Source organism: Haliotis rubra, unplaced genomic scaffold, assembly GCF_003918875.1.
Source record: "Haliotis rubra isolate DU_JTF1 unplaced genomic scaffold, ASM391887v1 Scf280, whole genome shotgun sequence".
Lineage (NCBI taxonomy): Eukaryota > Metazoa > Mollusca > Gastropoda > Lepetellida > Haliotidae > Haliotis > Haliotis rubra.
Window position 1 is genome coordinate 449,820 of NW_025766892.1, and position 24,450 is coordinate 474,269.

A 24,450-nucleotide genomic window follows, 5' to 3' on the forward strand; every position below is an offset into this window, starting at 1 on the left:
ATGGTGTCTTTTGTTGTTATTTTATTTTATTTAAAGAACTTGTGAAAACGTTCTCTCAAAAGTATGGCGGCCAAATAGTACATTAGGAGGATTTGAACAAATATCAAACTGTTGTGCATGTACATCAAGCGTGTGAGGTCACACTTACTGTTTATATTATATGATTTAACCGTTTTACCGTCGCTGTGCGTGTTGTTTACATTCCTACACTGAGGGGCAGTGGAGTAGCCAAGTGGCTAAAGTGTTCGACCAAACTCACTCACTCACTCTTACTCTGAAGTCCAAGGTGGTGACAATCTTTCAAATTACTGAAAAAACCTCTTCGACATATGTCATTAATTGTGATGTTCTATTCCATGGTAATGTTTATTATATATCCATTCGGATAACGTGACATGAAAACGTTGAAGCTGATTGAGTGGCCTTCTTCCGAGTAACTGGTATTGGTCATTGAATGCGCAATCGACAAGTGAAAACGCAGAAACCCAGTCAAAGATCGCAGCGCTTTTGATTTCAGATACCAGTTTTCTTGACACAATAAAACATTCAAGATGGCGATGAGCAAAAGAGGAAACGTAAGTTTTAGGCATTATTTCCAATATCCGGACATGTTATTGAGTACAGAAACCACATGAATTACTTTTGAGACGTAAGGTTTACATTTTGTGCAAATCGGTGGCCTGTTTAAGTCAGTATAGTGAATGAAAGATTCAAGAATTAAGTCCCTCAGTTTTCGTGCTCATGTGCGCTGTTATAAAACATTGCCAGTTGATGTGAAGGGAAACATGAAACACATTATCCAAACTCAAACCTGCTTTTAAATGTTGTACCTTTTTCGGAATTGGGGACATTGGGACATCAATGTATCCATTGATTTTCAATCGCCCGGAAATGTTTTACAAATTGGATTCACTCGAACTTATCGACACACGAAAACGTGCCAAATACGTTTGAAACGACCGAATTGAACCTAACAATTCGGTCGGTTTAAAAACTTACCATGGTGTGATCATATATTTCACAGTTTGGAAAGAGTTCCGCCCGTGTCTGTCCCCATGAAAACCAAAATTACAAACTAAACACACATGCATACCTCACCCTAAATATACATTCAATAAACTAGATAAGATATAAAAAAACAATCAATGAACTTATTTCAGTGTTGGAATAATACACTGGGGAAGGACTCCTCCAGGAGCAAATATACTAAGTAAAAAGAGGATGGGGTATTCCTTCTTTTTTTCTGAGTTTATATATATGTAACAAATAATTAAATTGAGCAGGTATGTGGAACTCTTTCCTAGTATTGTGATTTATGAAAAGTATAAGTAACATGTTTACATTTGTTTGTACACATTGTAGGTGCGGCTCCCTCCCGAGGTAAACCGCATTTTGTACATCAAGAATCTTCCATACAAGATCACTGCAGAAGAAATGTACGATATCTTTGGGAAGTATGGAGCAATCAGGCAAATCAGAGTGTAAGTATAGAAAATATTCTGTTCACAAAAGTGTGATCTATATTCACATAATGGAGACCTTGTAAGTGTGCTACCAGTTTATGATACCAATTATTGTATTGTCAAATGTTTATCATAGGCCAGATAAAATAAATGTTGTGGTTCCGATAACACCTCTTAAAGAATTAGGGTAGGTAGGTTGGATTTTTAATATTTTTTTGCATATTTATTTTTTAGAAGTAAAGTACAAACTAATAACACTTTTATCAGTGTGTAATTGTTTATTCAATCAAGCTTGCGGACATCATATCGACTTTCTCTATCAGAATGACAGATATCTTATGGTGCTGGGAAAAAACAATGGTATCAGAAAGCTTATTTTATTCATTATGCTTAAAACAAATAGGGCCGGGACCAGAATTCAAGGGTCAGTCGGGTAATCGGAACCACAACATATATTTTTTAGGCCATATTATTCTCCGACTATATCTAAGAGCCAGAAACATCTAAAGGTACAATTGTTGAAATTTTACTACTTTTTTCAAAATGTGTCTCACTGTTTAGAAATAGTTACAATATGTATTAACAATATTTGTGATGCTGTTTAATGATACAAGTCTGAAGACATCTCTTATGGATAACAACTTCTTGATTTATTTTACACAACGTTTCTGGGCTAGTTCTTGCCCCTTTGTCAGGTGGATAATGATGCAGCAGTAGTAGTAAGTGTCAACTAGGTGATCATTAGTTTGTTGTGTTGCTTCATGCTTGAGGACTCATCATGCTAATTGTATACATTGCTTTGTGTGCAGGGGTAATGCCAGAGACTAAGGGAACAGCCTTTGTTGTATATGAAGACATCTTTGATGCCAAAAATGCTTGTGATCACCTCTCAGGGTTCAATGTCTGCAACAGATACCTTGTTGTCCTCTACTACCAGTCAACTAAGGTAAGCTGCTTTTTGAGGCCCATACATGTTGCACATTAGCTATGCACCTTTGCATTCCTTAGCATGCACAGACATGCAAAAGCCCAGGATCATTGCTTTCAAATCTTCTATTCACCCCCGATTATGATTCGCAATGCATGTGGGTGTCACAAGATAGGTAAAGTTCTGAGATTTGGATCACTTTTGCCTGAAATACTGTTCAAAATGCCAGTCTAACCAAGCTCACTTACTCAAAAAAGCAAAGTTACATATTCAATCATGAAGATAATCATGTTTACTGCTATCAACAACTACCTCCTGTGATTACTAGTATGCTTTGCTACAGTTGCAAATAATGACCCAACCTCCCCACTACATGATTGTTACAAAAAACAGTGGAAAGCAAATGTATGGTGCCATATTTTCCTTATAAATGAAAGGCAGGTCAAAATTGGTGGAAAACGTTATTCAGTCCTGTACTCAAACTTGTTGCTTTCACTGTTGTAATATTACTGCAATATGTGGAAAATATTTAGTTATGCCCAAATGGACTGCCCCTTTTATACCGTTAATATTTTTAAGGAATGTTATTTTTCTTGGAAATACTGTTACATGATGTGAAGATATACAAATGGCGTTCAACAAAGCACTCTTTTATAGTATGACCAGAAATTATTGAGCATTTTAGGAATATGTTTAATTGGATTTCTAGTATAAACAACCTTGACCAGCTATCAAGTGCTTGGTTTCATTCAAGAGACAACTCTGTTAATCCCTTTTCATTAGTTTGTGAAGAGTTATCCCCCTTTGTTTACTTGCTAGCAGACGATATTTTCAGGGATCCACAGTATGGATGATTTAGAGAAGAGGAAGTTGATTTTAGAGTATTATAACAAGGACATCAGATCAACTAAAGTGATTTCAAGTAGAACAGGCATCCCTTTGTCCACTGTTTATCGTGTTTTGAAAAATATTGCAAATGGATATGGCATTGAGCACCAGGGAGGCGCAGGTAGGCCCAGAAAATTGACTGTCGGTGACGGGAGGCAGCTTGGTGTTCTTGTTTCTAAAAACAAACGAAGCAGTTTAGAAAGCTTAAGGCTGGATATGATTGATAGAGGAACTGTGGCTGTCTGTAAGGAGACAATTAGAACTGAGCTGCATGCAATGGGTTAGCAGAAAAGTCAAGGAATTCCATCACCGATCATGAAACCTGAACAAAAGGAGGCGAAGGTTGAACTGCATGGTGCTTACAGCATAGAAATTTAAACTGGGACAATGTGATTTTCTCAGATGAAAGTTCTGTGTGGCTGTTTCCTAATACACTGAAATTCTGGACCAAACAAACTGAAAAACCTTTGTATCAAGCCAAAGTACAGTCCGAAAATTTAGCGTGTGGGGTGGCATATCTGTGTTAGGGGCAGCGCCCCTCTGTGTATTGAAGGGAATATGAACAGTGAGTGGTACACAGATATTCTCGAGGGACATTTACTTCCATCTGCTCCATGTTCTATGGAAATTTGAAGATTTTCCAGCAGGACAACGACCAAAAACATCGTTCAAAGCATTCACAGGCCTGGTTTCGGACCCAAAATATGACATTATTAGATTGGCCAAGCTATAGCCCTGACCTAAATCCAATAGAAAATGTTTGGGGACTTATGAAGGAAAGTGTCAATAAGAAAAATCTGACAAATATTGCTGAAATGAAAGAAGAGGTGGTCCGATATTGGGACAGCATGGACCACGACTTTCTAACTTCTTTGATCAGTAATATGCCCCTCCGCATTGAAGCCTGCATTGCTGCCCATGGTGACTTGACAAAATACTAACTGTTCACCTGTCTTCGAATCTGGAGTTATGTTCTGTTAATATTCACATTTAATATGTGAGTAATGAGTGAAAGAGATTAGTGAAATATATAGTAACACTCCTTATTTCTCATGGTCCCAATATCTAGTTTGTATTAGCTACAGACTTGTATATGAACAGACATGTAAGTTTGTATTAGCTACATACTTGTATGTGAACAGACATATCTATCTATCTGTCTGTCTGTCTATCCATCTATCATGAAATAATTGTTTTTTGTGTTTCCAGGCATTCAAGAAAACTGACACTGACAAGAAGAAGCAAGATATTCAGGACATGAAGGCCAAGTACGGGCTGAGCACACCAGAAAAGAAATGACTTTTATATTTTGGATGTACATAGTGTAAATACATCAACAAACATCATCATCATTGTCATCCTTCATCAGCAGGAGCATCCTCACATTTCCAGGATTACTGATTCTCTATAAAATCAACGGTGCAGCATTAGATCATGAACAGTCTAAAAACTCTACAACAAGAGTTTACAACAGAGTCATAGACAGTAATATTTGCTGTCATGTATTAGAAATACAGTAAACAGATCCACGATGCTGCAGACAAAGAGTATCCAGTTTGATATTTCAAGTAGGATGATGTGGTGGTGGTTTGAAATGGGTTGAAGAGAAACCTTGTGTTGTGGGAAGTCCAATCGATCATCTACCCACAGCCATCCATGAACGGCTTGCTGTGAAATGGTGCTGTGTACTTTGTTCATCATGAGAACAGACTTTTTGTGATTTGTATTAATACAAGTTAGGAAACATTCATAAAAGCATGATTGGCTTGCAGCTAATCACTATCCAATAAATATGCAAATGAGGTCAAAGGACAGGAAGTACTTTTAAGCCTCTGACAGATCCAATGTCTGCTTAGTCAGTTCATCATTAAAAGTCATTCCCATTATGTTTAGGTAGGGAATTCTTTATATGGGAGCATTTTCACACTGTGTCATAGGAAGTTCAATCCAACATTGTTTTCATGTGGGACAGAAAATTGTCTAAACATTGGCTGTATGTAATATTTTCCCCCATATGAGATAGAAGTCAGTACCTTTTTGTGTTTCCATATTGTAAATTGGCATATGTAAGGAATTAAAAATATTTATTGTGTTCACCAAACGCTCACATAATAGGATTCCTAAAATCAGGGTATGAAACTCCCAAAAATATCAGCCAGACCACAGGGCTGGTTAGGTGTAAAACATGCCAGCCCTAACCAACACTTACCTGCCCACAAAATATCTTCATATACATGTCTAAATTTTAACCCGACTGTTGGGCAGCTGAATTTGACAATCTGGCAGTCTGTATTGAAAATAACCCGTCCTGGGCGGTCGGGCAGGCAGGTATTTCGAACGCTGCTAATATATATATATGATGTGGAAACCCACATGTTATAATCTCTATTGCAAAGCATTCAATGTCCCATTTCAGAGTCATTCTAATTCAGTTTGCACAGGAACCAGTATAACTTTGACATTTGTGTATAAGTAACCTGAAGTGATTGATGTTGACACAAGGAGAGATACATATTTCTACACGTATGGCATAAATGAATAAAACATTTGAATCCTGGCAATGCTGTTTGTCATTATTTCATGACATACATCAATAATTTATTCAGTTGGAAGAACTGAAACAGTTGTCTTGTGATTATTGTTGCTAGAACAATAGACAGGGATATCTTTCAAAGCTGTTTCCATCTCTGTAAGCAAACCCAACCATGTACTGAGAGGAGCATGCTGCTGTTGACAAAATGTTTTTGTCAGCTAACCGAGTGTGTTTGTGTAGCGGGCCCATTGTTCGTGATTTATGGTGCAGTCATCGGTTGTGCAGATTTATCACGAGTACACATGAGTACTAAGGACTGCTGATTGTGTGGGTTTGCATGTTAGAAATGCCTTCATTGTTATCCCCCGCAACGCATTTTGCGGGGGGTATTAAAATGGACTCCGTCCGTCCGTCCGTGCACATTTGTCTTTTCCGGAGCAGAACTCTAAAACCGTTCACTATTTCTTCACCAAACTTGGCACATAGATAGATCTGGTGGTGCACTGGTGCCTTTTGGTAGTTTTGGATTTCTGAATAAAATATTTTTGGCATTTCCATGGCAACAAGTTTGACATAGACTGAAATTGGTGATAGTGCTCCTTTCTGGAGCAGAACTTTAAAAACCTTTCAATACTCTCCTTCCACTTTTCTATATACACACCTAAATATTTGACATAATCATAACTCGTAGACATAATCATGAAGAGTATTTTGCCATTGCGGGGGATATTGATGACTTTGTCTCCTTGTTATCTTCGGATTGGTTCCATGCTCGTGGGCTACACAATAGTGTTACACGTCTTAAGCTATAACCTTGAGCAGTCCATTAGGTTGGATTGGGGAGACAAAAGTCATTTATAGAGTAATGTATAATATTTACACCCAACACTGATCAGATAAAACAACTATCTGAAAGAAATATATTGTATGACAGTCATTTACTTTTCTTATTAACAAGTAGCAATCTACTTTAATTACCACGTTAAACATGTACAAGTTGCCCTTCAGACTGGTTAAGTGAGTGGCCATTTTCAACCTTACATGGTCTTAATGACCATTCATACATTATTAATTCATAGGTATATAGCGTTCATTCTGTTTGTCCGTCCCGAAACTTTGTCCGGAGCATATCTCTTAAAGTAACAATCTTCACCAACGTCCACTTCATTGTGTGCAACATGAGTCAGTGACATTCTTCATCTATGTCCACTTCATTGTGTGCAACATGAGACAGTCAAGTTCAGTTGTATGTCAGGTTTCCACGGAAAACACAAAAAAATAATGTTTCCATAAATTATTACTGTAATCAGTACATGGCAAAACTATTATCTAACATGTATATAAAGTTTAGTAGAGTCAAGGAGAAAGTCTTGCGAGCTGCTGATCCTTGTCACATTATATATATCAATATCAGTCATTTCCATGTCCCAAAGTGGGAAGCGGGGGTATGTGAGCTGTGCTCACTTCTACACTTGTTTTTAGACTAATCCAAAGGAGTATACTGGATAAAGGACACATGATAACACCAGTCCTTGTAGTTCGTAGCTGGTAATGTTTATGCAAGAAATTTTTTTTTTAACTCTCCTATATTTGTTTCTGTTGGTTTCATTCACTTCCAATTTGTAGTAAAACTGAAGCATTTAGAACTTAGTTGGTGTTATAAGGGATGATTTTTCATGAAAGATGTTTGCGGAAGTGTAATTAAAGACACAGTAATATCAGCATACATGATATAGGTATAATCTGTCTTCTGCTCTCTATCGGGGCGGTGGGATAGCCTAGTGGTTAAGGCGTTCGCTTGTCATGCCGAAGACCCGGGTTCGATTCCCCACATGGGCACAATGTTATAAGCTCATATCTGGTGTCACCCGCTGGAATATTGCTAAAAGCGGCGTAAAACTAAACACACTCACTCGCTCTCTATGAAGATAGAGGGCCACTGTCGGCTAAGATAGGCCTTTAGTCAGTGCAGGGTTGTGTCCCTTGGACATGGCTCGGTGTTATGATATATCCTGACTCTTGATTTTTTCTGGCCATACCTAGTCAGTTGTTTCTGACAAAAGGGTTGTAGTCAAAAGGGCCGAAAGACAAAAGGGCCGAAAAAAAGAGTCAAAAGGGCCGAGGCTAAAAGTCAAATAGGCCGAAATGAAAAGTCAAAAAGGCCGAAAAAAGGGCCGAAAATAAAATAAAATTTAATAAATGATAATTTAATAAATTACGTAGTAAAATAGTATGAATAGTGTTTAGTTTGTTGTTTTTGTTTATTTTCAATGGAATTTGAACATGAGACTCAGTGTCATGACTAATCCGTGTGGGATGTTTGTTTTTGTTGTTGTTGTCGACTCAGTGTCTTAACTAATGAACTCACTTCAATTGACAATATGGTATATAACCTGCTTCCCAACATACAACATTCACAACACTAACCATGGCTGTCCAGTGTGCACAGTGCCCTAAGACTATAAGAAGAAATCAGCATGCCTTAGAGTGTGATCAATGTCAGTCATGGACACACAGGATTTGTGGCACAGGGATGACTCGTGTCGGCTACCTAGACTTATGCAGAAGTGGAGAAGAATTTAATTTCTTGTGTCATTTATGCAAGACATCTATTCCTAACTTCACTCTCCAGTTGGATTCTTCAATAGATGCTCCATCCGTTGCTTTCGATGACACTCTTGAAGTTTAGGAAGTGTAAGTATATTTAACATCATAATGTATAACATATAACTTAATGCCGATCAAACAATTATATATATTATATATTTTCAAGTTTATGTATTTTAATAACACAATTTTCTATTGACATAACAGATCAATGGAGGAGGATATTCTTGCGGAGGAGCGGGAGGTGGAAGATCCTCTATACACGTTGGTATCGGACGGCTCACAGAAATCAAAACCCAAGCTGGTAGACAGGAATGGATTCACCTACGTAATAAAGGTATTGTTACATCTTAATCCTATTATATCAACCATACTATACCTGGATATTTCTATATTTTATGTTATTGTTTTTGACGTTATATTAACGTTATATTATTACATCTTTCAGCAGGTCACTCAGAATAAGATTTACTACAGATGTAGCAAACGTCCCTGTAAGGCAACTGTTGCCGAGACCAATTCAACAGGAGACAGAGTGCCAGGCAAACATAACCACAGCCACACAGCAGAGGCAGGCAAAATTGTTTCAGTCCAAGTAAGAGCTCAGGTGAGTAGTACTTTCTATTGATTGATTCCTAATTAGGATTAGTTAAATTGTCAATTGAACATCCTTAATTGTTAATTGGTAGATGTTAACGAATTGAACTGATTCTTAATTGGATCAATCAACCTTGTTGTTATAGGTGAAGAGGACTGCAACGCAAGACCTGTTTAAGTCTGCCAGGTCAATAGCTGAGGATGTCACCAGCGATATGGTAGATCCAATACTGCCATCCGGGAGCAGAGACAACCCTGAATATTTAGCTCGTATCGCCAACAGGTGTAGAGAAAAACTTCGGCCAAAGAATCCGAAAGATTTGGAATTGGAATTTGAAAGTCATACGAAGATGCTGCACGTCCTACCCCGTCCACCCCAAGTCCGATGCATTATGATGGATTTCGAAGCTGCCACATGGAAGGTATTTGATCGACTCCTCCCCGATGTCAAGCTACGCGGCTGTGTTTTCCATCTCACACAAGCCATCTGGCGACATTGCCAGGAACACATTCATTCATTCGTATAAGCATCATATTCATATAGCCACATGTTTCAAAGTCATCTTCTGTTCCTATTCTTGTCTTGAGAGTGTCGTCACAGAAGCTAGTTGATCTATGTGACTACATGGAGCGACAGTGGATGAGTCACTCCATCTTCACAGTGGTCAGTTGGTGTGTATTCAACCAGTCAGTCCGCACCAATTATGAAATTGTGTGAATTATGAACCAATGAACTTGTGTAAATTGCCATAATGTTATTTTTGTTAATTATGTGACCTTGTGTTGATTAGATATATGTATTGCCATTACATGAAAACTTGGCTACATGCTTTATTAATGTTATGTTGATATCATGCCATACGTGTCAATAAATAATGTAAAACCTTTCTAACTTTTTTTCTATTCGGCCCATTTGACTTTCACCTCGGCCCTTTTGACTTTTTGTCACAGCCCTTTTGACTTTCACCTCGGCCCTTTTGACTTTTTCCATCAGCCCTTTTGACTAGGCACTTCTCGGCCCTTTTGTCCTTCGGCCCTTTTGACTAGTTCCCCTGACAAAACACCCTATGATTATTGCCAGATGTGAAATACACAAAATATGTTTGAGACCATCATGCTCAGTGACATAATTCAGCTTGGTTGCTCATATTACTGTTAAACATCAGTATGATAAACAGATTACTAGATGCTATTTGGAGACCACAGACTCTTTAATTTGCGAATGGTGTTCTCCATAAAGTCTATTACAATATCAAACCTATTCCACATTTTTTTTGTCATAAGACTGGACCACAGCACATTTGAAATATTTCAAAATCTGATTCTATTTCAAATTGTCAAACATGCACTATCGTGTGCGTGTCACACACACAAACACGCTTACACAGTGTACTGATATTGAGATATATAGTAACTTGGGAAATAAGCAACAAAACGATGGCCAGTGGACTGGGCTCCTTGACACATCTCACGCGCCTGAATAGCAGAACTGGGTTCTGTCTGCTCAAATATTAACTGAGCGTATAGAAAGACGCGAACCATTTTCACAAGACCCTTTTGCGTGATTTCAACCAATGAAACTGCGAAATACTTTTGCTTCCATTCACTTCCGGTATAACCAGACGAAAATCGACGAATATCTTGCAATGATAACAATTTGTAAGTACTTAATACTGAGGAATTGGTGGTGTTTTGTGGATGGCGGTAGACGTATATACAAAATTAATTTCTTGAGTAAACGGTTGTTTCGTGTGCACGTTCCGTGGTGAAGGGACACACAGACAGACAAACATTGACATGTGCACGTCTCGAAAATATGTTGTCAAGTTCACAGCTCCAGATCATGAGACAAATTCGCCAAATACCAAATCGTTAATTGACACCGGAACAAAAAACATTTCACGCTCTGTGATGTTTAGGATTAGATCTACTGCAACAACATGTAATGAATTTCTTGTAATCTTTGTATTTTCGAAATGTTTGGCCCTTTTGACTTAAATATATGGCCCTTTTGACTTTTCTAGTTTTGGCCCTTTTGACTTTCCCTTGGCCCTTTTGACTTTTCTAGTCCAATACACACAAATGGCCGTAGAAACACACACACACACACACACACACACATGCGCGCGCGCGCACACACACACATTGCATCCCGTGACACACAATAACATTCTCTGTTCAAAATTTGGTGACAAGAAATATAAAGTTCATATAATTAAAGTAATCATTAAACCTTACAGTACTACATGATTTCATTACCTTACACATGATACAGGACCCTCATATTTCACTTAAGGAATTTATAAGTGGTGTTCCTGTGGACCCCTAATTTTGTTGGTCAAGTTAGAACCATGTGTATTGTATTTTTCCACTGTACCGGTGTATCATTCAGAGCTCCAGATAAGATTTAGCTCATGTGGGTACTGTACCCACTGTATTTTTTTGGAGTGGGTATTATGAATGTTGAGTGGGTTCATACCCACTGCTTGCAAATATGTGCGTATTTCAGTCATTTTACTCACCTAAGTTTTATGTCATTGAGTAAGTTTACTAAGCAGGTATGTTCTGCCTTATGTCATACCTAATCAAAACCAACCTAAATATAATGGAAATTATTTCATAAAAAATCACTCATCCTATGCTGACAGTACAACACTAGTCCTATACTAACAGTACAACTTGATAGCAATCGATGTCTTTTTCATTATGCAAGCGATTTTCATAAATATATTCCGGACACATTTGTTTTAAACGTTTTGCGTATCTAACATTTTAATGCGTAATTGGTACACAACAATTATTTTTCGTTGCATATTTGGAAATTTTCTATGCATATTTTACTTGGATACGCAGCTTATCTGGGCCCCTGATCATTTCACTCATACTAAGTTTCATTGTTGGGAAGAAATATTAAAGATTATTGATGTAAAAATTGGGTAATCAGTTTAAGGATAAATATGTTGCCACTCACCTGTGATGTGAATGATTATTTTTACAATTGTACCCAAAATAAGACAATCACATTTCTTGATAATCAATATTTATTAGCTATTACTAAATCTATACTGAATGCATAATATATTGTCACTGAACATAACAACTACATAATGCATTATGAAAAAATGTGATTAAGTATTTTTAAAGACTTAAGATCTTTAACTATGGACTTTTATTTCTGCCAATGATCTGCCACTTCTTGCATGTTGTTTAACATGTGAACTATTTAGTTTGTATTGCCTTGAATTTAGGGAAGGAATCCAAGAACATACAGGTAAATGATAAAGACTTTTTGAAGGTGAACATCTGTCTCTATGATACTCATGAATTTAATATAGCACAGATATCATAATTATCCTCCAGACAGGAAGAGGGCCTGTGATTCTAGTATGCAGGTACCGGGATGCAGACAGCAGGAGTAAGGGAAGAGCAGCATCTCCGTGTACAGTTGGAGATAACTCCAGGTGAGAAATTTAAGGTGCTATATCACGGTTGTTCCAAGCTGGTTTTTGTTGCCTTGTGAACAGGCTTAAGGTTTGGGGAGATGATCAACTTCTGTAATTTCACATTCCGTAAAAGAGATAAAGTTTTGATGTTTGATAATATTGCTGGAATATTGCTAAGAAGAGGCAAGAAACTATGCTCACTCAGTTTGTGTATGAATTGAAGACACTTCATTAAAAGTGAAAATTTCAAGTGTTTTGTTTGCAAAAGGGTAATCAGTGTCAGGTAGTTGGGTGACTCCCATGACCTGAATTGCCCCCAAGTGTTTGTTTTGCCCAGAATCGATTATAGGATGCAGAGATATGGCTTGAATATTGGTACTTGAAATATTGCAGATTGTGGGCAGGATTGGCTAAAAAACAACAAAAATAACTACAAATCTGTTATCATATAATTCTTATATTTATATTCAAATATATAATATTATTCCAAGTACTGGTCATAAGTATTTTTTGTGTTAGAACAGGGTAACTTTAGTAATGAGTATAATGGCATTCATTTACGGTAAATGTAACAATACTTTCCTTTAATAGAAGTGGCAAGTTTGCAACTGTTGCTGGAGTTTCCAATGTCTGATATCATATTTCAGGTAAAGTGGAAAGGGAAGCTGTTTTCCCAGTTGACTACTTCACAGAGACTGTAGTAACATCTGATGATACAACTGTTATTCCAGCAGTTGTAGCCACTGAAGACCCTTCTGTTGCTATAGCAATAGAGTCCAATGAATCACTGGTATCACCGGATCCTGGTGTTGTGACCTCCGTGAGCCCTGCTGCTGTACCCAGCGGGGCTGTTGACAAGTATGTGTCGACAGCTGCCTTGTCATCATCGGATGCATTGGCTGGAGGTGCTGATGCAGTAGAAGGCAAAGTTGTAGAGGTCAAGGTCATCCCAGTTGAGATGCTTTATGATGGAACTCTGTGGTCTCAGTTTGATTTTACCAAATCTGGGTAAGAATAGTGTCAGAATTTTGTAGAGTTTGTTTTGTAAAATGACCACAATAAACTCATGGTTGAAGGCCTTTGTCACTTGTATTGGTGAAAGATTCATAAGCTATATGGGCGGTGGGGTAGCAGAGTGAGTGTTCACTCGTCACACTGAAGACCCAGGTTGGATTCCCAACATGTGTACAATTTGTGAAGCCCATTTCTGGTGTCCCCCGCCATGATATTGCTGGAATATTGCTAAAAGCGGCGTAAAACTAAACTCACTCACTCATAAGCCATCTGAAAACTGTAGACTTGTCGCCATCTATTTTAATAATTTAGAGTTTTCACAATGTGAGATGGTTATTTAGTTTCCGTAGCTAACCAGACACAGTGATCATCCCATTTGAGTGACGTCCATCTGCAGGTCTGTGTATTTGCAAAATAAATGTATTGCACTATATCTATATATATATTTAATAAAAAATATAATGGAATTTTATTTGTTTGACCCAATTTACCGGAACACAATAAACATATTCCAATGGATTTAAAAAAGTGTATTCCAGTAATACACTACAGTTGCATTTGTCTGGAGTGATCAGATTTTCATATTAGATTCATTCTATGCATGGCACTAAGCATTAATGGTTACAAAATAAGGAGTGGATGGCTCAAAGTCAGTGTGATGAGTGGTGTGGTGCTTGGATGTTAGACTTGGAGCAAGGTATCCCAGTGGGCTAGTGATATTACACCATTTGAGTTTTACGTCGCCTTTAGCAATATTCCAGCAATATCACGGCGGGGGACACCAGAAATGGGCTTCAAACATTGTGCCCATGTGGGGATCGAACCCAGGTCTTCGGCGTGACGAGCCAACGCTTTAACTACTAGGCTACCCCACCGCCCCTACACCAGTTGAACATATGTGCATGCACATTACTACATGAGTGAAATAATCTTGAATCATTTTAACTTAAGGTAAGGCTTTGAATTGAGAGCAGGGCCCCAAGTACAAGCAGGGTGTGGTACATCTAATGAGGTCCCATGCTGTAATGTAGATCTGAATTCAGGTTTGTAACTGCCCAGGCTCTAATGTGGTATTAAATGAGGATTAATACGAGACCAGACTTATAGATGAAATATTATACAATTATAGACTGGTGATGAGGTCAATACCTGTTATTATGGACCTGCGAAAAGCAATATTGACCGAGGACGGAAAAAAACATGTCCATTTAGTCAAGAAAAGTAATTTTATTTTCGCTACAAACCAATAATGTTATGCCAACAATACTGTGACATGTAAACAATAGAATGACGTCATAGCTTGACGTCAAAATCTATTTTTAGTAACTCAAGTCAATATGACTTTTGGTTAATATGACCTGGGTTGGAGTCAATATGCTTTTCTGTTGACGGTCACGTGACCGCCTCTAGACCAATCCGGTAGCCAGAAAAATATGCTTACATAATAAATATATTAGATGTCTGATAATGTTGTAGAGATGAGGAGATGTTTGTGAGCGAGAATGAGGTGTCTCCACTGACTGTATCCGATGGAGTGTCTGACGTGGCTCGACAAGTGGAGGTGACTACCAAGTCAGACAGCATGTGTCTGTCCATCAGGGACATCACAAAGAGGGAGAAAGATCGGATTAAGAAGCGAGAACTCCGAGCTAATCCTGTCTTCAGGTAACTTTGGTCTTTGTGCAAGGGCAGGGTTTTGCCCAGGGTTAACATTCACTGTATGGCATTGACCCATCTTGATACTTCATGCCAGGAGACTTGTGAAAATCCCGGTTAGAGAATTGATCTTCAGTAACCCATGCTTGTCTTAAGAGGCAAATAACGAGATCGGGTGGTGAGGCTCACTGACTTGGTTGACACATGTCATTGTATCTCAGTTCCGTATATCGATGCTTGTGCTGATGATCACTGGATTGACTGGTCCAGACTCAATTATTTACAGACTGCCACCATAAAGTTGGAATAATGCTGAGTGCAGCATAAAACTAAACTCACTCACTCACTCATGCCAGGAGCAACTGAATTCTGTATAGACCTGTGGCATAGTATCATGCTTAAAACTGAGTGAATAAGAAGTACAAAACACCTGGTCACCATGATGTATGCTCCAAAGCAATATTTCTATGTATTGTATCATCCAGTTTGACAAATACTATAAAAAAAACAGCCTGTGAAACTGTTTCAGAGCAACAGGGAATCCTCGTATTTGAGCCCTGGGCTTAATTTCGAATTTGACCCATTTCATCTAAGAAATATTTTTTCTGAAATTAAGCCCTGGGCTTAAATTCGAGAGGAGGTAAAATGCAACAAAACTTTGTTCTTTTTATAACTTTTAATGGAACGAATCTTATTCCATGAACAAATTCAATCATCATTCAACATAACTATCATTTGAGAGAACTTCTTTAAAAGTCAAAATTCAATCAGGGCTTCGGTCATTGATCCACCTTTGGAAACAGTTCAATATTTTTGGGGACTTCGCATTTTGGAACATTCACAAGATTTTTTATGATCACCACAACTGTGACCATCCATGCAAATGCCCAAGACCACGGTAAATCTGTTCTTATCGTGTCCAGTAGTGGGCCCATTTCAGTAGTGAGATGACTCTAAAAGAAAGGTATAATACCATCATTTATCAGGCCATAATCTTGCATGATTTAAACGTGGGTTATAACTTAACAAGTCGGAGAGAGTGGTGTATTTAAAAAATGAACCCATGAAAATTCACTAGCCAGTCGGGCCAATGACTGTAGAGATTTACTGGCATGACTGGATTTTTACTAGCCACGGGCTAGTGGGCCAGTGGCTATTTTGCACACTGGACCATATTAAGCTATTCAGAATACAAAATCGGGAATTCTTCATGGCTTTAGCTCACTTAACTTTGTGACATTTATCCATTTGGTTTTATTTAATCTTTGATGAAACAATTTCTGAAGTAAATTATGTGACAAAAGTTCTGTGGGGATCAGAAATAGAATCCCAGATGGCTGGATCCGGAGCAGATAGCTGGAAATGGCAAATAAAAGTTTGATGTTTTAACTTTTAATGTTTTTAAGTTTCTAAATCACATTACTAATAACTCAATGTGCATGTTATGTGTGAAATAATATGTATTACTCTTGACATTATTAACCACAGGGTGCATCGATGTCAGAATATTTCATATTGTTTTTACTATTCAGGGAGAAAGAAAAAGTGAAAGCCAAGGAACGAATGCAGAACCGTAGGCAAGATCCAGTTTACCGTGAACAGGAGCGACAGAGAGATAGAGAACGTCGACAGTTGGCCAGAAGGAGAAACATACCTGTGAGAGAGCGAGAACGTGAGAGGGACAAAGAATACAAAAAAACCTTCCGTTATGGACACAGAATTCATAAATCAGATGAAATGTCATCAGACACTGACAAAACATTGGATTCTCTCCCTTGTCACGTGTATATGAACACTCAGTATACAAGTATACCAAGCTGATACAGGGATAGAGACTAGAGTGTGTGACAGGCACCCTAGTGCTTCAGATACGGCCAGATTTACAGCTGTACAAAAGGTCTTACTTACTATAGTGATTCCAACCCTCTGACCAGTTCATTCAATGTTGTGGTTCTATTCTTTGTTTTGATTAAGTGTGACATCCCTGTCTGACACCATACATACACACTCACTGCATGTTCTCTATGGATGCCCCATCTTGAAAAGAACTTCAATGACATGACGCCCTGTTTGACAAGGTTAAACTATGTTAATATTGTATGTTATTTTTTTTATGTCTGAAACGTTTGAATGTAAAATTCACTAACAATTGTGTATATGGTTACTACCATACTTTGGTAAACTGACAACAAACACAATGTACAATGTGTTTGTAAAAGGTGAATACTGGGCACTGAAATCATGATAATTTCTTCATGCAGATAAGCTCTACATATTTACTTACAATTTATATCACAATCAGATTGTAAACTACTTATGTGAAAGGCTGATGTGGCAGTCACTTTGAATAACAGCAACTTCACATCCAGTAGGTGTAATTCAGTACCTAGCATCACTGTTAATAAGATTATGTAATGCTTAATAATGGTGAGCTCCATTTTGTGGGTTCTCTTGTCTGGTCACTCAGGGTAATGTTTTAACTATGGGATATTATATATAACACAGTTACAACACAGTTACAACACTGTACTGATACTGGAGGAGATGCATTGAGGTTTGTCATCTAAGTATGTAAGAATTGTGTCTTAGGTATTTATATGGATACCCGATTGTTGCTAATTGTTTCAGTATTTTTAAACTTCCAAGCTTATTTAGTTGGAAAAAAACAACAAAGATAAATAATACAAATGGGCAATTTTACTAAACATTGTAAGTGTGTTTTGTGTCTGTGCAACTGTTATTTCTAACACTGTTTATTCAGTACACCTATTCTTGCACCATGTAACTTATTCGGCTCAGGAAATGTGGAGACATCTTGCAGGAAGTGTGGAAGATACGTGTGCTGTATGTACTGTATAGTTGGTACACATACATGTGCTGTATGTACTGCATAGTTGGTACACATACATGTGCTGTATGTACTGCATAGCTGGTACACATACGTGTGCTGTATGTACTGCATGGTTGGTACACATACATGTGCTGTATGTACTGCATAGTTGGTACACATACATGTGCTGTATGTACTGCATAGTGGTACACATACATACTGCATGGTGCTGTATGTACTGCATGGTTGGTACACATACATGTGCTGTATGTACTGCATGGTTGGTACACATACATGTGCTGTATGTACTGCATACATGTGCTGTATGTACTGCATGGTTGGTACACATACATGTGCTGTATGTGTATGTACTGGTACACATACATGTGCTGTATGTACATGGTTGGTACATACGTGCTGTATGTACTGCATGGTTGGTACATACATGTGCTGTATGTACTGCATAGTTGGTACACATACATGTGCTGTATGTACTGCATGGTTGGTACACATACATGTGCTGTATGTACTGTATAGTTGGTACACATACATGTGCTGTATGTACTGCATAGTTGGTACACATACATGTGCTGTATGTACTGCATAGTTGGTACACATACACGTGCTGCTGTATGTACTGCATGGTTGGTAGTTGGTACATACATGTGCTGTATGTACTGTATAGTTGGTACACATACATGTGCTGTATGTACTGCATAGTTGGTACACATACATGTGCTGTATGTACTGCATGGTTGGTACACATACATGTGCTGTATGTACTGCATAGTTGGTACACATACATGTGCTGTATGTACTGCATAGTTGTACATACATGTGCTGTATGTACTGCATAGTTGGTACACATGCTGTATGTACTGCATATGTACTGCATATGTACTGCATAGTTGGTACACATACATGTGCTGTATGTACTGCATAGTTGGTACACATACATGTGCTGTATGTACTGTATGGTTGGTTGGTACATACATGTGCTGTATGTACTGCATAGTTGGTACACATACATGTGCTGTATGTACTGCATGGTTGGTACACATACATGTGCTGTATGTACTGCATGGTTGGTACACATACATGTGCTGTATGTACTGCATAGTTGGTACACATACATGTGCTGTATGTACTGCATAGTTGGTACACATACATGTGCTGTATGTACTGCATGGTTGGTACACATACATGTGCTGTATGTACTGCATAGTTGGTACACATACTGCATGGTTGTGCTGTATGTACTGCATGGTTGGTACACATACATGTGCTGTATGTACTGTATGGTTGGTACACATACATGTGCTGTATGTACTGCATGGTTGGTACACATACACATGTGCTGTATGTACTGCATAGTTGGTACACATACATGTGCTGTATGTACTGCATAGTTGGTACACATACATGTGCTGTATGTACTGCATAGTTGGTACACATACATGTGTGCTGTATGTACTGTATAGTTGGTTGGTACACATACATGTGCTGTATGTACTGCATAGTTGGTACACATACATACATGTATGCTGCTGGTACATACATGTGCTGTATGTACTGTTAGTTGGTACACATATGTGCTGTATGTACTGCATGGTTGGTACACATACATGTGCTGTATGTACTGCATAGTTGGTACACATACATGTGCTGTATGTACTGCATGGTTGGTACACATACATGTGCTGTATGTACTGCATGGTTGGTACACATACATGTGCTGTATGTACTGCATAGTTGGTACACATACATGTGCTGTATGTACTGTATAGTTGGTACACATACATGTGCTGTATGTACTGCATGGTTGGTACACATACATGTGCTGTATGTACTGTATAGTTGGTACACATACATGTGCTGTATGTACTGCATGGTTGGTACACATACATGTGCTGTATGTACTGCATAGTTGGTACACATACATGTGCTGTATGTACTGCATGGTTGGTACACATACATGTGCTGTATGTACTGCATAGTTGGTACACATACATGTGCTGTATGTACTGCATAGTTGGTACACATACATGTGCTGTATGTACTGCATGGTTGGTACACATACATGTGCTGTATGTACTGCATAGTTGGTACACATACGTGTGCTGTATGTACTGCATAGTTGGTACGCATACATGGAGTTTGATTTTCTCATCCCATGCTACAGGTTGCCACAGTATTAGGCCCAACAACCAACTGTGCGGAGTCTTATGTTAGTTTTACAACTCTTATGTAGAGCATGGTCCTTTGATCATAGGTTTGAATCCCTGGTTCTCCCTGAGTTTGACCTTGGTTTGTCAGCACGATACCTGTGCTTGTTGAATTCACCGATAGACATCTAAGACCTGCGTCACTTCAGATTTCATCCATCTGTAAACTTGCATGCTGTGATATACTGGAAACTGAAATAGTGTTCAGTCCCACTCACTCACTGTCTGGCTGGTTGAAACACTGGAATTTTTGTGGACCTTTACATCCTCCTTTCCATCTGCCATTTGTAATTTATGGTGGGGGATAACTGTATTTCATGCATCATGTTAGTCAGAACCCAGATCACAATAAGGCACATTGTTTCTATTTTTACCTTTTTTATCTTGCTTTGTTAGTGAATGAATGTTGCTTTTGTTACAGTTGGAAGTATTATTGCTGTATTATTACCCGTTGTAACTGATCTAGTAAACCAATGACCGATAGTATGAGCTCAGACCATGTCATGTGGGTGAAAGGAGACTCAATCAGCTAGGTGCCCACACCTCAGGTATTTCAGATCCTTTCTGCCCGAGAATTCCTAAGACTTCCTTGACTTCTAATTTCAAGGTTATCACTCCATGAGGACCCAGATTTGAATTGGTCCCCAATACTTTTCTCCTTTATTGCTTGTTATTGAAGGCAATTAAATTAGATTTGGTGGTCAGTCAGATTGTGTGTCATCACTATATATCACCATATAATAGCTAGATTATTGGACTGCCTACAAATGTAAACATTCATTCCAAGTATTACTTACTCCCTTGAACGGATAAACATAATCTAGCCAACAATATCATTTTATGATGATGAATATATTCACCCCAGGTCAGTAGTTTAACAGCAATGATTATGTTCATCTGTAGGACAGTAGGTTGTTAAAGAACCACTAAACTTTGTTTTTTGTTACTCTTTTAACCATTACATATGAAAGATTTGTGGTTAGTCTTATGCGGAACACCAAATTTATTCTTTAAAAACTTGTGGTTATTTAATACCGAGCGATTAAAAGTTGCCAAAAAGTCGCCTGCTTCCCTCTCGCCCGCCAACGAAACCACAGACAGGTTACGTAACTCTGTCGCCAGAGCACTGCAGTGACGTCATATGAGGAACGATTTTCAGTTAGTTGTATAGAAAATGTGTAGCACGCTCATCATTTTGATGATTTCTCGACATCAACGACGACATGCTGAATCGTTGCTTTGTCGTCAATTGCTCCTAGGGGTCGGGCGATGGTGTCCCCATGCACAGATTTCCACAGGACCCCGCAGTTCGTGCTAAATGGGTTATGTTTGTGAGTGCGAAGCGAGAGTTGTGGAAGCCTGAAACGATATCTTACTTGTGTTCAGATCGCTTCACGGAAGTTAAAGAATCAAAACTACTTACTAGTTGTAGTAAAATATGCATATGATTGATGACCATAAAGATTTTCTATGACACAACTTGTAACATAACGATTTCTTCCTAGGAAGTGAGGTTGTGGTCGAAGTAACAATAATATTGTAAGTAGTATTATATTGACACCCACCTCGCTGCCACCAGAGAAATTGTTATGTTTTACGCTTTGTCATGCAAAATCCTATTGGCCATCAATATAATACATATTTTACTACCAGTAGAAAGTAGTTTTGATTTTGTAACTCGGTGGAAACAAACCTAAATACCATTTATCCTCAGACTGGCGGATGTTCCCGACAGGGCGCCGCCATTTTAAAAATAAAAAAATCTGTTAGAATTAAGGAGATTATAGTTTGTTTTCATCAAGTTAGAAAATCAAGACTACTTTCTACTCGTAGTTAAATATGTATTGGAATCATAACCAAACGGACTTTGCATGACACAACTTATAACATAACGATTTCTTCCACGGAAGCGAGGTGGGGGTCGAAGTCACAATACTACGCGATAAATTTCTTGCTACATTCCCATGGTTAATGTCCACTCACCAGTATGTAGATACTAGTCAATGTGCGTCTTTATATTTGGTCTTATAATCCTAATTAGTTTATTATCATACTTGTATGCATTTTGAAACTAAATAAAAAGCAGACGATCTGCTGATACTTATAGTGAATTTATAACAGAACTGTAATATCTAGACATTTTATAGTTTGCCAATGTGAATCATAATTCGCACACACACCCTAGTGAATGTTGTCTGTCTCATTACACTTCACGGCGAAAACAATGATTCTGTTGAATGCTACGACAAATGAATAAAAACAAAATGCAAATATTAAAATTAAAACAGATTAAAGTTATAGGAACAATATCAGGCCATTACCTTGTTCGAGGAATGTATCCATCAATATCCACAAAACTGTTCCAAATGATGTGTCTTTTAACAGTTTAATATACGAAAAAGTGATAAATCTTTTCAGGTATTGATGTATAGTCTCATTGGTCACCCAAGATAGCACACCTGGCAACTAATTGCATAATGTCCGCCTTTCTTTAAAACAGTAATTTAGTTAGCCAATAATGGGCAATCAATCAATGTATTGCCGGTTAATCCTTTGAAAGAAGGACGTTGTTTTTACGCAGACACCGACACGACAGAGTGTATTCAGTATAGATTAGTAAATCTACATACATAAACACTACCTTTTGACAATTCCGCTGTGTAAGATAAAAGTAATTAATCAATCAGCGTGTTATCGGTTAATCCTTTGATCGATGTTTATAATGTTGAATATTTACTCCAGACACAAGAAATGCCAAATGGGAACCTTTGTCGGGTAATTTAAGTGTGTTACCACTAATTATACCTGTTATAAATTCATTAACTGACCATCAAATGAATGATGACAAATAACATGTGTAGGTTTATACCACCTAACACGGGTTACAACAAGGGAGTATTAATTGCTGTATTGCATGTGAAAACTTATGGGCCGACACTGTTTTGAGAATACAAACAGATTTTTACATGACATGATTAAATATCGAGGTAAAAAAACACAGAAATGGGATCAATTTGGATCAGTCATTATACAAATAGGGCCTAACGACACCAATCGATTTTGACAGAATCGTCTATGAAAACAAGTTGTAACTCGGAAACTAGGCAAAGCATGAGACAAAATTAAATGACAGTAGATTGTGAGAACATATAGCTTTCATTTTCCACAACAATTGTCACGATTTCAGGTTTATACAAGCCTGTAAACAAGATAATTTAACCCCTAAAATGTAGATGAATTCTGCACAGGCCCTCCTAGCTATTCCTACTATGACGTCACAGAGTCGCGCCGCTCTGATTGGTTGAAATTTCGTTCGCGGGTGAGAATTGTGCACTGTTGTCAAAAAAGGTCGATTTAAGTCAATTAAAGGTCGAAATGAGTAGTTTTAATGACGGGGTTTCATTTATAATGATGCGAGTTAGTGATTTATGTATTTTTACCCCCTAGGGTTTATGTGACCTTTAACAATGGCCCTGTTTATCCACAGACCTGTAGAGTAGACTTATGTTCAAGATAATTGTTACAGTGAAGGACTTGGTTTGAATATCTTTTTTTTTGTCCATTGAAGAGGTATTGTAAGAATGTTTGCTTATTGTTTAATGTCACACTCAGGAATATTCTAGCTACATGATGGCGGATTAAAACATACTACTGGAATCTGGATCAGACAATCCAGTGATTATGAGCAACAATTCTTGGCATTGCGGAGTTTTACCTTTGATCCAAGTCACCACTTGTAACCACAATATATAGCTCATCCTTGATAATCTCCAGGGTATACGTTACTATCACTCTCCACTATACCCTGGATGCATCCACGGCTTGGCCCGATGATTTTATTACCTCCTCTGGCTGGCTTTTATCCAATCCAATCTACGCAGGGAAGTTGAGCTAACAAATCATAACTCACTTTCGCTTCTTAAATTATCTAACCGTTTAACCTTGGCAACACAATTGATGCAGAGGTACTCTGAAAGAGATAGAAGGAGTTCCTTTATATATTTTTTGAAAGTTTCAGATCTGTCAATTTGTCTGTATTATTTCCTCAAAAATGTGAGTGGCACTGCGAACAAACCTTCACGACTGCAACCGCTATCTTTGTTGACACTGGCAAGCTCGGATGTAACGGCGGCTTAGCTGATTGGCTACCGTGAGAATGCAGAGCCAGCCAAGGGAGGTAATATAACTATCAGGTCAAGCCGTGGATGCATCCAGGGTATAGTGGAGAGTGATCGTAACGTATACCCTGGAGATTATCGAGGATGT

At 38.1% G+C, this 24,450-nt stretch overlaps 2 protein-coding genes across 3 annotated transcripts; both read left to right on the forward strand.

Annotated features, from left to right (window-relative positions):
* The first annotated feature begins 527 nt into the window (after positions 1-527).
* LOC124281217 (splicing factor 3B subunit 6-like) lies at positions 528-4,715 on the forward strand. The gene is made up of 5 exons (XM_046717240.1): positions 528-575; positions 1,363-1,479; positions 1,655-1,658; positions 2,273-2,409; positions 4,489-4,715. Exons 1-5 carry the CDS (start codon positions 552-554, stop codon positions 4,576-4,578), a joined length of 372 nt encoding a protein of 123 aa, XP_046573196.1. The 5' UTR covers positions 528-551; the 3' UTR covers positions 4,579-4,715.
* A 5,883-nt stretch (positions 4,716-10,598) lies between these two features.
* LOC124281216 lies at positions 10,599-17,837 on the forward strand. 2 transcript variants are annotated; one of them, XM_046717238.1, is made up of 5 exons: positions 10,599-10,675; positions 12,377-12,477; positions 13,107-13,467; positions 14,950-15,138; positions 16,662-17,837. In XM_046717238.1, the coding sequence occupies exons 2-5, from the start codon at positions 12,417-12,419 to the stop codon at positions 16,948-16,950; spliced, it is 900 nt and encodes a 299-aa protein (XP_046573194.1). In that variant the 5' UTR covers positions 10,599-10,675; positions 12,377-12,416; the 3' UTR covers positions 16,951-17,837. The 2 variants fall into 2 exon arrangements, with proteins under 2 accessions (XP_046573194.1, XP_046573195.1); XM_046717239.1 differs by lacking the exon at positions 10,599-10,675 and adding an exon at positions 10,748-10,958.
* The last annotated feature ends 6,613 nt before the right edge of the window (positions 17,838-24,450 follow it).

Coding starts and splice junctions, on each gene's coding strand:
- LOC124281216 (XM_046717238.1), top strand. CDS start 12,417: ATGCAGACAGCAGGAGTAAGGGAAGAGCAGCATCTCCGTGTACAGTTG. Junction 12,478..13,106: donor ACAGTTGGAGATAACTCCAG/GTGAGAAATTTA, acceptor ATCATATTTCAG/GTAAAGTGGAAAGGGAAGCT. Junction 13,468..14,949: donor TTTGATTTTACCAAATCTGG/GTAAGAATAGTG, acceptor ATAATGTTGTAG/AGATGAGGAGATGTTTGTGA.
- LOC124281217 (XM_046717240.1), top strand. CDS start 552: ATGGCGATGAGCAAAAGAGGAAAC. Junction 576..1,362: donor CGATGAGCAAAAGAGGAAAC/GTAAGTTTTAGG, acceptor TACACATTGTAG/GTGCGGCTCCCTCCCGAGGT. Junction 2,410..4,488: donor TCTACTACCAGTCAACTAAG/GTAAGCTGCTTT, acceptor TTGTGTTTCCAG/GCATTCAAGAAAACTGACAC.